At 33.5% G+C, this 14,095-nt stretch overlaps 1 protein-coding gene across 3 annotated transcripts in view; it reads left to right on the top strand.

Moving 5' to 3' along the window:
- The window catches only part of Adk (adenosine kinase), a 488,318-nt gene that overhangs the window by 299,524 nt on the left and 174,699 nt on the right, over positions 1–14,095 (top strand). For all 3 annotated transcript variants that reach the window (XM_046419601.2, XM_046419600.2, XM_046419602.2), the window contains one exon: positions 12,966–13,136. In XM_046419601.2, the coding sequence (XP_046275557.1) occupies positions 12,966–13,136 (171 nt within the window). The remainder of the gene's footprint in view (positions 1–12,965; positions 13,137–14,095) is intronic.

Below are 14,095 nucleotides of genomic sequence, written 5' to 3'. Positions count from 1 at the left end.
ACCACTTAAGTTTTTGTTTCTTCCAATAAAAAAGAATTCTCAGAGTGTATAAAAATTACATAAATGATTCCGTCCTACTTGTGGAAGCTAGGTCTGTTTTCAACAAAATTAAGCCTTGAGTCAGGTTCAGGGTTGGAAATGGAGTTCAGCAATGACAAAAGCAAGATGGGGGCTGGAAATGTAGCTCAACAGGCTGAGTTTGATCTTCAGTACCACAAAAGGAAAAAAAGAAAGCAAGACACTTTTGTACCCTCTAGAAACAGGCTATTATAGTCAAATGTAAGGGACTGTGTTGATTTAGTGCTAACAAGAATTAGTCATTCTTTTTTTAAAAATATTTTTATGTATATTTTTTCGTTGTAGATGAACACAGTATATTTATTTATTTTTATGTGGTGCTGAGGATCGAACTCAGTTCCTCACACATGCGAGACGAGCTCTTTACCACTGAGCTACAGCCTCAGCCCCAGTCATTCTTGTTTTAAAAAAGAAATGTAACTGTATCATTGCTTTCTCTCCCTAAATCCACTTTAACTTTCAAATTCTTTGTGCTCTTTATTATGAAGAGGAAGATGTACTCTCATTACTACCCTACATGAATTTCCTGTTGAAATTTCTCTCCAACATGCTTTCATCTCACTTGTTTTCATTTCTACTTAGTATGTTTTCCCTCTTTTCTTTTAGTTTAGAGACCAGCAAAAGTATGACCCAATGCCTGTTTTTGTGAATAAAGTTTTATTGGAACCCATGCATGCTTATTCTTTTTCATATTGTCCATAACTTCTTTCATGCTACAGTAGATGAACTGAGTAATTGCAATGGCAGTCATGTGACCTACAAACCAAAAATATTTATTAGACCTTTTACAAAAAGTTATTTGCCAACTTCCAGCCCTTGCTTTCTTTCCTTATTTTTTTTTAATACAGTGAAAGATATAAAACAGATCCTGTAGAGTAAATACATACCAATACCAAGGAAGGGATATAAGAAAGCATAGGATTTGTGCATAGGCTAACAGGAAGCCCTGTGTGATTACAATAAGAGTTTCGTGAATGTGAATCATTGGAGATAATGTAGAAAAGATAGAAAATGGGCCATTTAAGATTTTTTGAACAAAGGTACTTTGTCAAATCAGGAAAGTGATGTAGTACTAGTGTTTATACAGTAATAACAGTTATTAGCTAAAGTTGTGTTAATGGGGGAAATGGCAGAGTTGCAAGAATACAATTATACAGTTAAAATTGATGGGAAATCAGACACTGATTTTGAGGACAAGCCAATAAGAAGTCTTAGATTCAAACTTCATTGAGCAGAAAAATGAAAAATTATTACTTATACATATTGGCGAAGTAAAGAGCTAATTTTTGTTTTAAGTTAATGAAGAATTATAACACAATAGAAAACAAAACTGATTAGGTATAAGCATTATTAACCCTGTTATATCATCCCAGCCACAGACAATTTTTCATTGGCTGTAGTTGACCTTCTGGGTACCTGGCTGCTATCCTCTTGTCAGGATTCATCTCTTTATGAAATCCACTTATATTGCTCTTCAAAATGCCACCCTGATATACAGATTTATTTATGCTGTTTAATGTACAGAAAATTGCTTCCTTTTCCTAAACATTCTGAGCCATAATCAAGAAGGGTTTTTACTTCCCAAATAAGACATATCTCAAAGAATTGTCCTCAAATAGAATCACAGTTCCCAAACTGTGCAGAGGTACCCCCAGGGTACTGCAGCAAACTCACAAGAGTACTACAGGACATTTTACATCATTTTCATTTTGTGCTACATTCCTCTAGGATGATATCATATTTGGGAAATGGTTGCTACAGTAAAAAAGCAGTACCTCCTGAAAAATACTGTAATAGGAATAAAGATGGCAGTGTTCAGTTCACAGCTGGATGAGTTGTTCAGTGCTCCATAAACACACACATTCCATTTTTGAATGAGAGTTATCAGCTGAAGTTGCATTAATGGGCAAAATGTTATACCCCATTATGTGTAAATAATAATTTTTCATTTGCCTGTTCAATGAAGTTTGAATCTAAGAATTATTATTGGCTTGTCCCCAAATTCAATGTCTAATTTTGCATCATTTTTAACTGTATAATTTTTGAATGAATCAAATAAAAACTTTTTATAATTTATATGTATTTTCCAAACTATTGAGTTGTAAAGATGGTTCTTATTAAGTTGTTTTAATCTACCTGTTAAAAAACAGAACTATTAGGCATTTGCCTTAACATCATGAAAAAAAATAACAGAAATAAGAAAGGTTCTGTGACCTGAGAACGTTTCAGATCCTTTGAGCTAGAGATAATTGTCCAAGTCTAACATGAATATACTCTTCCATGAGTATGTGAAAATTCAGCAGTTTTTCTTTTTCCATTTTTTCAAAGTAGCATATCAGTGACTTGGGAATTTTTGTAGAATCTTAGTAAAATTTAATGGATCAAATATTGTTAAATTAGCTTTGTGTCATAGCCCAAAAAAAGTCCTCTTCCCCTTAAGATTACAGTCAAGTAAGGGAAGTAAGAGAAATGCAGATTACTTATATTATTAAGTAAAATAAAATACATTCAGCTGTTTTGTTTCATAATATTACATACTATGAATTTGAAATTTACATATTCAGAGAGGAATGGATACATCTACTGAATACATCTAATTATAAAAGCCTTTGTGGGATACAACCTAGATTTTAAATGGGCCTTGAGGTGGTGGTAAAATTCTTAGAGATAGTGTACATTTCAGATAGAAGAAACAACATAAAGACTCAGAAGATTTATTTTGGGAGAGGTAAATCATTCTGTATGATTGAAGCAAAGACATATGTTGTGGAGAAATAGAGGTTACAGCTGGTTTACTGTATAAGCTGAAGTACTATTGTGAAGAGCTTTGAATGCTAGAGTGTGAGGCATGTGGATTTAATTTACTAGGAAAAGAAGAATGATTAGGGTGATTAATCTGTCAGCAGGATATAGGATGATTAAATCAGGGAGGGAGAAGAGGCAGAGGGAGCTTTTGGAAAGGGAATGATGGATATTGTTTTATGTATTTGTATTTCAAAGGAATACCAAACCGTAAGACCAAAGTTAAAGAGCATTTTTCTCTTCACCATTGCAACTTACAGCTGTAACAGAATTTACCATTCCTGGGGCAGAAGGACTCTTAAATGTTCTTGATATTTCTATTTTAATAATATTAATACATTGTAAATATGTACAAGATATATACTAGATGGTTGTCAATGTATTAAGCACTTAGTCAATCTTCACAACTACATGGCAGTTGTATCATACCCAGCTTATAGATGAGAACAGTAAGGCCTTGGGAAGTTAAATTGCCTGAAGTCATGCAATTAATAATTAGACAAGTTGGCAAAACAGTTAAGACTTAGTGTAATAGTGGGGTCTGGTGACACATATCTGTAGTCCCAGCTACTCAAGAAGCTGAAGCAAGAGGTTCACTTGAGCCCAGGAGTTCAAGGCTAGTCTGGAAAACAGCCAAACCCCATCATCCCTGGGGGGGGGGGGGAGTTTGTTTAAATTTCAGAGAATTAAGCTAATCCTTCTGCTCAGGTACTGTTAAAACAGTACCATTTGGCTTGGGCACAGCTCTTATGTTATTTTTCATATCATTCCTGATCCCTTACTGTGTTCTATATGTCCTTACATTTGTAAGTATCCTTAAAACTATATTGTGTTGATTTCAATGCATGCAAGTATTTACATTGCACACAATATCTTAAAAGTATGAACTATCCATCTTGTCCATTTTGGTGTACACATTTCTACTTTGTTGCTTTCTCAACACAATAATGCATTCACCACATTTGCCTTATCTTTTCCTCTAGAAATTGACTTCTGTGATATCTCACACTCCCTTTTGCTTTCAGCAAAGCTTTAATAAATATCCCCCTCTGTGTCTCCCTAAAGCTCATCTTCTTTCCACTACACTTTTATGCCTTATATTATATGCTTTTTCTGAGGGTCTTACATGAGATAGGAGAAATCTTGAGTTCTTCATTCATGGTATACTGAAGGTTGCAGATCTTTTAATCCTCAAAACGATTTAAATATGTGTGGAATAGGTGATTTCATTTTTTGCTTCCAAAAGGAGCCACACAGGCAGGAAGGTGCAGGTGACTTTTTCTCTTCTGTTCTTTTGATGCATTTCAGCCAGTGGTGACAAACTTTACAGCATTCACTAGTATATTTGTTTTAACTTTCATTTAGTAATTCTGCTGTCATTTGTATAAATACTGCATATCATGATAATGTAATTGTAAATGATTCATACATTATCTTAGTGATTGTCAAAGCCAGTATATTTTCCTTACAAGCAGATAGGAACTATGCTTTGTCATAACTCATTAGATCCTCCCACTCCTGCAAAGAAATATATTTTACACTCTAGGAGATTCAGAAAACATGTAGGATCCATTAAAAGGAAAAAAATATGCTATATGGTTGTTGTATTTGTTATTTTTTACTTCATATTTATTCATTCTCTCAACCCTGTTCTCTGTATGAAAAAAAAAGTATGAACTATCCATTCACGGAAAATAGGCTAATTATGTTCTTTAAAACAGACAACAGTGTACATCTTGAGACACAGGCATCTGGTACTCTCAGCCCTTCCTTCGTCAGTGCTCATCTAGGCTTGATGGGGCTCTCCGGCTGTCCAATTTTTTTCCCCACACATCTTTATTCTCCCTTTTGCTTCTATAAACAGTGTTCTATCCTTGCTAAAGTCTAATTTTATATTTAGTTTGTTCCTTTTTGAGCCTTCTGTCTACTAAAAGATGTAGACTTACTCCCAGTTGTTTATCTACTCTCACTCTTTGTTTATTGAACTTCGCTTCTCGCTGTTTATAAATATCTCCTGCTTGTGTAGAGATTAACTTCACATAAACAAAATACTTTTTATCCTTTAAACAGCTTTATGGGAAGAGTAATTAACCACATCACCAAATTTTAGAAATAAATTTATTAGAAGCATCTGTAATTTTCCAACCCAAATTTAATCATTTTTACTATTAATGTATTCCCCTGTACTCTTTTTTTAACCATTGATTTAATGTAGGTTCTAATTGTACTGTGTATACACAATTTAAAATGACACTGAATGTTTATGTACCATAAACATTTTCTACTTTACTACTTAGTTTTCATCATCATCATTTATAATATCTTCAAAGTATTCTTTAGATCAACAGTGTTCGATAGAGATATATATCCCCCTATGTAATTTAAATTTTCTGGCCTTCACAATATTAAAGAGAGGGGAAAGTTTAATATATGTAACCCAACATACCTACAGTATTTTTTCTATGTGGAAAAAATGATATATACATGTGTGTGTGTGTGTATATATATATAAATTGTTAGATTTTTAACATTTTTCAAACTAAATCTTTAAAATGTGTCCATTTTACACCTTTAGTAAATTGTCATTAAATTTTCAAGGGCCAAAACGAAAGGTAGTTCTAACACAACAGTAGCATTTTAACAAAAAATATTTAACACTGCCTCCATTTTTTAAATTAATGAAATTAAATTAAAAATTGATTTTAATCATACTAGCCACATTACATGTGTCTATCATCTACATGTAATTTCTTCATTTAAATTAATGAAATTTAAAATCCAAGTCCTTAGTTGCACTAGTCACACTTTAAATGATTAATAACCAACTTTGAAGTATATAGGTCAATTCTTACTTATCTATTTATTCTAATAAAATGTTTACATTCCTTACAGGTTTCCAGTGAAATAAATAGCATACACAGATACATTCATGAATGTATACTTTTCTTTTTAAAAATTTTTGGTCAAAGAGTATGCTTCTGTTTCCTCATGTGTATTTTCCCATCATTTCCTGAAAGATTGTCTACTGCCTTCCCTTCAGCAGTAGTAATATATTTGTTTTGGACCAGGGAGCACTTGCCTGGCATGCGTGAAGCCCTGGGTTCAATCCACAGCACCACAAAAAATAAATAAATAAATAACAGTAACCATAAGAAAAAAATATATACACACACACATGCATATATACATTTCACCAACCATTCTTCGTCATTGACTATCACTTCTTTTTCTTTGTTTGCTAAAGAAGAATATTTGCTTATATATTGATTTACTGTGAATTTCTTTCAGTGGGATGCTTTCTTGTATTCTTGGCTAACTTCTCTATTGGTAATGTTTGTCTAACTTTTAATCTTTTTTTTTTAAGTTCTTAATGGATTAAATATATTAACCCCTTGTCACATTTTTTCTGGTTTCTGGTTTGCATTTTTTTTTTCCCCTACTGGAATTGGAAGAAACCAACTAGAAGTTTTGATTTTTCTATAGCAAATCTTTGTATAATCTTTCTCAGTTTGGAAGTCATTTCCATTCCAAAAGTTTGGTATTTATTTCTCTTTTATTATAGACTTTATACCTATGTTTTGAAATTATACTCAAAGTGGAATTTATATGAATATGTAATTGTGAGAAAAGAAACTAAATTACAATTTCTTAAAGTTCAGTCAAATTCAGTGCCTGCTTGTTATTTATAAAGGACCTTCTGTAGGTTGCTGACCCACTCTGCCAGCACTTCATATTCACGTACACACACAAAACCAATTTTTCAGATAATTGTTAGTGGAAATAATAAAGAGTTTGAACTCTTTTTTTAATATTTTTGGTTTTTAGTTGTAGTTGGACACAATACCTTTATTTTATTTTTATGTGATGCTGAGGATTAAGCCCAGCACCCCACATATGTTAGGCAAGCACTCTACTGCTGAGCCACAACCCCATCCCTGAGTTTGAGCTCTTATATAAAAACAGTTAAAAGGAACTCTAAATGATCTTCCTAAATTAAACACTGGTAAAGAGCAATTTCATTCCTTTTCTTTTAGCACATTGAACAGTTTTGTTTCTAACATTCATTTGTGTTTAAACTACCCTGACAAGTCCTTAGAGCGGTTGAGATTTCTAAATATTACATCTAGCTCTGCTAAAATGGTCTTTAAGTCTTTCTATCCCTTCTCTTTCTGCCTTTTTTTTAATTTTCCATTATAATGAATAAAAATGTCTCACTTCACTTTTAATTCTAATTACTGTTATGCAAGCTCTACATGTTAAAAATCTATTTTGGTTTTGGTGTTTATAAGGACAAAGATTAATAATTAACTGTTGTATAGATTGAGACCCCTCATTAGAAAAATCACAATATTTTATTAGTTATATAGAGTATTTTTCTAAACTATAGACATAAACTGCTGGCTTGTTTTTGTTACAAACCTGACATGTAGAAAAAAAAATTTTTTTTGTAATGGCACCAGTTTTATTTTGGGTGATACTGTAGTAAGGAACATTTGGCCTAGCAAAGGTCATAAATCTGGCAAGAAAAATTATGGTTGGCATCAGTTTTAATAGTCTTTGCCATCTAATAGGACACAAATCCCAAATTGTTTAAATTCTAAATATTTACTTAAAGAAAAACAAGAGAACATTAAAAATAGAATTAATTTAAATTGTGAATTTACCTCTTATTTTAAAACTAGTGGGTTTTTGTGTGTTCGTTATAAAATTAACAACATTGAAGTTATACTAGCCATATTACAATACTCTTGTATTGCATTTTAAAGTAAAACACAAATACAACATACACACATTTGGAATGAGGCCAAATTTAGACTCCAGAGGCATACTGTTCCGTACCTTAAATTACAATCAGATGTATTTTAACAGATCAAATTTTCAGTCTGAAGTTGGTGAGAAGCCTAATTATTTGACCAGGTTACTATTTATGTAGACCATTCTGTGGCTGTCTATGGTTAATCCACAGCTGGCAGAATGCTAGCTCTGGGAGGTTTCTATTTCATGCTGGAACAGTTTGGAGAGAAATAAGGGGGGAAAGATTTAAACTCTTCTCATTAAATGAAAGACTAAAAAGCAAGTACATACATATTACTATGGAGACAAGATGCTATATAAACTGTTTCTTTTAATTCTCTAAGTGACAAAAATAGCAAAAGAGGCAGCTTGGATGCTCATAGTTTGCAAGTGAAATGTTATTGCTTTAAAAAAAAGTGAAAACATTTAAAAAATAATGACACCTAAAAAGTGTTACCTTTTATAACAGTTGATTATTGGTAAAGGATTAATGGTCTGGAATTTTTAAGTGATGAGAAAACATTATGTTATTAAGATGAGAAAGCATTTTTATTAGAATTTCATTAGCAAGATTTTAATGTGATAAGAGACAGCTATAAGGGAGAAAAAGTAATGCCTTTTCCTCACCTACTGCAAGGATCATGGCTGACATTCCTATAACACATAAAAATTCACAAGAGAAAAGCACAAGAAATATAACAAAGTTTTATGTAATATGGAAGCTTTCAGAAATAAAGGCCCAGAGAAAAACAGTATTTTATGTTAAGTCTGATGAAAGAAATGGATAGATGATGGAGAAATATTACTGGATTAAAAAGGGTATGATGTAGGTTTGGGGTTGTGGCTCAGTGATAGAGCACTTGCCTCACATGTGTGAAGCACTAGGTTTAATCCTCAGCACCACATAAAAATAAATAAATAAAGATATTGTGTTCATCTACAACTAAAAAATATTTTTTTAAAAAATTGCATTATCTAATGTCTAATGGTTGTAAACTAGGGGCAAAGGACTGGAAACCAGCAAGTGTGTGTTCAGATTCTTCCTGGCCTCCAGGAATAGAACAGAATCCTCTGGAATGAGATCTTATGAAGTATTTTCAAGATGAGGTGGGTCAGAGAATTTCTGTGTGGCCAGCTCTCACACAGAAATGTAGGGGAAAGTCAGAGTGATCTTGTTTTATCTTCAGTTTTCCCATTTGCCAAGGTGCCATATTTTAGTGTATCTTGTTCTGAGTCCCAATGTAGAGTTTATATATAAATATATAATTAAGTTAATTATTATATTAGGATTCTATTCTTATAATTATATATCATATACTATATTTAAGGCTTTTTTAAAGATGTTCCACATCTGTGATGATGAGTTAATAGCTCAGAATGTATAAGGGCAATAAATTTTTCCTTCAAAGATGGATCCTGATAAACATGATCCTGCCACGAAAGTCATTCTTTTAGTATGTTCATAGTATTTAATTTGAAATTTTCAAAATAAAAATATCTTCTTTGCTGTTATTCTTTTCAAAGTTTGGGTGGTATGAGTGGTTATTCCCTTCGCTATAAGAGAATATTTCAGTAGCATTTTTGCAACTTCTTAAGGTAGATTCGTATATTTAAGGTTATTTCCTATTTAAAGCAAGCTTGTCTTCCCTTCTAGTTTCCAGACTCCCTATGGTTCTTTGTTCTAATTATCCTCACGCCCTTCTTCATTCTTTTGTTTCTCCACTAGCTCTTTTTTATTTGAAAAGCAGAAGTGCTCAAACTTTGCCTGTCCTTAAAAACAACCCTTGCAATCCCCATCCTCCAAGAATAGAAAGACTGGGTTTTTGTTTTTTTCTATTATCTATTCAAATTATAAGGAGTCATATTAGAAATCACTAGAAAAAGTCTGATCTCATGTAAGATGTGTGTCCTGGGGGACATTTTTTTCTCTATTATATGTTTGTTGTTTATAAAATGAGACTAATAACAGTATCTACCTCACAGATTTGATATAAGGAAAAAATAATAATACCCAAGTTATATATAAAATTCTAAGGCAGTACCTGGCACACAAGAATTGCTTAGTGAATTTCAGGTGATTTTTGTTATCTTTGGTAAATGTCCCAAAATAATTTATAATCCTTGTCAGATCAGTCGGGGCAGGCAATGGCCAAAGGAGGCAGATTTAAAAGGGCCGTGGAACAGGCTTTATTGAGATATCACTCCCGGGCGGAACTCGATCAGACCCACAGAGGGGACAGGGGAAGGGTCTGAGGAGAAACCGCGTGGAAGCTCGACTGGACTGGACTTTTATGGGGCTTATAGCAGGAAGGGAAGGGCTTGGGACAGGAAAAGATGTTTCTAGGGTCCCTTGCCCCCTTGGAGTTGGTCAGGGGAGTTGGCTGAACTCCAGAATTGGCCAGGGGGTCCTGCTGATTGACAGGCGTTATTCAGGAGATCTGGCTGATTGACAGGCGTTTCCGCTGGCATCTGATTGATGTTCTTTTTCAGCGCGGGCTGCTTTGTTCTAAGTTGCCACTAAGTGGCCACCAAGTCGCCGCCAAACAATCCTTACCCTCATTTTCTCACCACAACTTCTTTAACTGTCTAGTTTATCTTCATACTAAGTGCTTTCTCCTAATCATTCTGTGTCTTTTAAAAGTTTCAGTTGTTTCATTCTCTTTACTCTTGATGGCATTGAACACTTTTTGGTTGTTTGGGGAAGTGGAGTTCTGGGAGTTGAACCCAGGGCCTTGTGCATGCTAGACAAGTGCTGTACAAATGAGCTGCATACCCATTCTTTTTTATTTATTATTTTGTGATGGGATCTCAGTAGATTGTCCAGGTGACCTCAAATTTGGAATCCCCCTGCCTCCCTCTCCCCTCTCCCAAGTTGCTGGGATTACAGACATGTGTCACCAGCTTAGTAGTGAACACTTTTAAGCAATTTCTTTAAACTTACCAGGTTGGATTTCTCTGTCATTACTTCTCATTTTCCTTCCTTTTGTTCTCTCCTTTTTTCATTTCATCTGTTCTCTGGCTTCTTGGTTTTTTGTTCTACCCTTTGTCCTCTTCTACATTCTCAGTAATGCAATCCTTCTTTTATAACCACCTTCTCTGATGGCCTTTCTCCTGAGTCCAACTTTCAAATAGATATTTGGAGGTCTCTTAGCACCTCAAGTAGTGTGACCACAATTTAACTCTCTCTTTACCTTGAAAACTATATCCTGTTCTAGATTTTTCTCCTTTTATTAATAGAAGAACCACATTCAAAATCTGAGTCATCTTTTAACTCTTTGCCTTCCGCATCTTAAACAATCATCAAGTCCTGTAGGTAGTACCAATATGGTTTCCTTTTTCACATTCAAATGGAGAATTTTATTAACTGTTGCTACATTCTTATCCACATTAACTTTCCATTCATTTTTTCTATAAGCTTTTTATTGCTGTCATTCAAGGAAAACTTCATTATTTATGTTCCATCCCCACTCCATTCCCACATTGCCTACCAAATACACTTACATTCCATTCAAGGCCATTTGTGTTCTTAACTCAATTGGTCTTTCCAAGTTCATTGTTTGTTATTGTGCTTTGTGTTTTCCTGTACTCATTTCTGCACCATCCAGACCAGTTTCTTACATATATGTTTATGTAAGAATGTATGAGGCAATTTTGTTATGTAATTCTCAGAAATTTTGTTATGTAATTCTCAGAAATTTTGTTATGTAATTCTCAGAAATTGTAATTCTCATGTAAATAGCCTCATAAATTTCTTATATATATATTTATGCTTTTGATTGTATTTTCATCTATAAAGCATAAAAATATTTAATAAGATTTTTAATATTAGAGATGTTCATAAATAGCATTTTTAAGTATAGCTTTTGTAACATAAAATTTTAAAAATTCTCTTTCAGAATATTCCTCAAAAATTCAGTGTAGATATTTCTTAAGATAATAATATGATTTTAATAAATCACTTAAAAGAATACAAACTTCTTTACAAGAAGCTAGGATTCAGTCTGCCTTCACTGTTTCTCTTATTCAAAAATATAATTGGGGCTGGGGATATGGCTCAAGCGGTAGCGCGCTCGCCTGGCATGCGTGCGGCCCAGGTTTGATCCTCAGCACCACATACAAACAAAGATGTTGTATCCGCCGAAAACTAAAAAATAAATATTAAAAAATTCTCTCTCTCTCTCTCTGTCTTTAAAAAAAAAAAAAAAAAAAATATATATATATATATATATATATATATATAGTAAGGGTAAAAGAAATTGAAGTTAAAGTGTAAAAGTTAAAGTATAAAAGACTGGGCATTGTAAAGTTTCTAAGCTGCAAGGCCTGAGTTAAAATGTAAAGGACCAGGTATTGTTAAGTTCCTATGCTACATGCAAAACCTGAAATTCCTGCAGCTGTTAAGACAATACTCGAACTGCCCAGTAAATATTCCCCCTGACCGCCTGGTTGTTTAATAACTTAGGGCCCTGTGTGGCCTTGCACGTAGGCATCGCAGGGCCTGGACCAATCAGTTTGAATGTGTACCCCGCTTTAGAACTGACGTATCACCCCCGCCCAACCTGTTCCCGCCAGTGAATGAACTAATCATGTTTAGGAGTTGTTGTTCGATTTTCCCACGGTGTATGATGATTTATTAAAGGAGACTGTGATGTATGTAAAGTCCCCGCCCTCCCCAAGAAGTGTACTTAAGCAGTGCTCAGCCCCTGCTCTGGGCTCTGGGCTACTCTCCCTTCTTGAGTGGGCACGGAGCCCCAGCATGCTGGATCAATAAATCCCCTTCTGCCAATTGCATGAATGGTCTCTTGGTGGTCTCTCCCTCCGACGCTTCGCCGGTCCCTTACATATATAATCACTGGGGCAGAGATTGTGGCTCAGTGGCAGAGAGCTCACCTAGCATGTGTGAAGCCCTGGATTCAATCCTCAGTACCACATAAAAATAAATAAATAAAGGTGTCATGTTCAACTATAACTAAAATAAACAATAACTAAATATTTTTTAAAAATATAATCACTGTCTTGAATGAGACATTTTAAATATTTCTGTCTTTTGTAGATTCGCAGAGTTTTTTTTATAGTATTCAGCCTATAAATCTAATATAAAATAAGTACTAGTTTCTTCTCTAAAGTAGTGACATAGATCAAACATACATGATTAACTTTTTCTAATTAAATGCAACTATCTTCTACCTCGCATTTTGTAATTGCATCTTATATAGGTTTCTTATATTCTCACTGAGAGTAATTCTGTGGAGATGGTGTTTCTGATATCCTTTCTTTTTTTCTTTTTCTAGGGCTTCTTTCTTACAGCATCCCCAGAGTCAGTATTAAAAGTAGCTCGCCATGCTTCTGAAAACAACAGGATTTTCACTTTGAATTTGTCTGCACCGTTTATTAGCCAGTTCTACAAGGAATCATTGATGAAAGTTATGCCTTATGTGGACATACTTTTTGGAAATGAGACGGTGAGTTATTCTCTTTTTAAAAAAAGAGTACCTAGATTTCCTGTTTCTGTACTTGTGTGTATGTTTTAAAATATGCAAAATAAAACCCTAAATTTTGATAAATATCTTTGAGAATTACATAACAAAATTGCCTCAGTATGGACTGCTATAACTCAGTATCTCCTTCAGTATATATTGACTTCTTAGTGAAATATTCATTTTTAACACAGACTAGATTTTTGAGATTTAATTTACATATTGTAAAATTCACCCTTTTTATTGTATATTTGTGAGTTTTTGAAAATGTATACCTGACCTGTCAGTAAAACCACAATCAAAATAAATACTTTCTCACTTCTTTTGATCTCTTCAAGGTCTGAGTCTAATTTAGTTTAATAGATTATGAGTGAAATTGATATTATCATTTTGCTAAAATTGTTGATGGTGATGAAATGGAATGTCATTTGGCTATTCACAATAGCTAAATGTGGAAACAAATTTTAATAAACACAATTTTATATATACATACAGTGGAATATTGTTCAGCTTTAAAGAAGTGAAATTCTAAATGTGCTATGGCATGAATGAATCTTGAAACATTATGTTAAGTAAGATAAGCTAGACACTTCAGATAAATATTGGCTTTTCCTGTAAGGATTCCACTTTATAGGCTAAGAGTGTAACTGAGTGTTATAGTGCCTGCTTAGCATGCTCACAACCCTGGGTTCAGTCCACAGCAAAAAAAACAAAAACTAATTTCACTTTTTGAGCTGTATATAGGATAGGCAACTTCCAAAAGACATATAGTAGAATAATGGTGAGTTGAGGGCAGGTGTGGGTATTGGGTAATTATTATTTAATAAAGCAAAACTTCTGTTTGAGATGATCAAAAAGTTCAGGAAATGGATGGTGGAGACAGTTGCCCAACACTAAATTTTTTTTATTTTTATTTATTTATTTATTTATTTATTTATTTTTTA

The sequence above is a fragment of the Marmota monax genome, unplaced genomic scaffold (assembly GCF_021218885.2).
Source record: "Marmota monax isolate L192 unplaced genomic scaffold, Marmota_monax_Labrador192_F-V1.1 WCK01_AAM20220418_F8-fsc00019, whole genome shotgun sequence".
Taxonomy (NCBI): Eukaryota; Metazoa; Chordata; class Mammalia; order Rodentia; family Sciuridae; genus Marmota; species Marmota monax.
The sequence above is the reverse complement of the archived record's forward strand: the minus strand, read 5'-3'. Positions and strand labels throughout refer to the sequence as shown.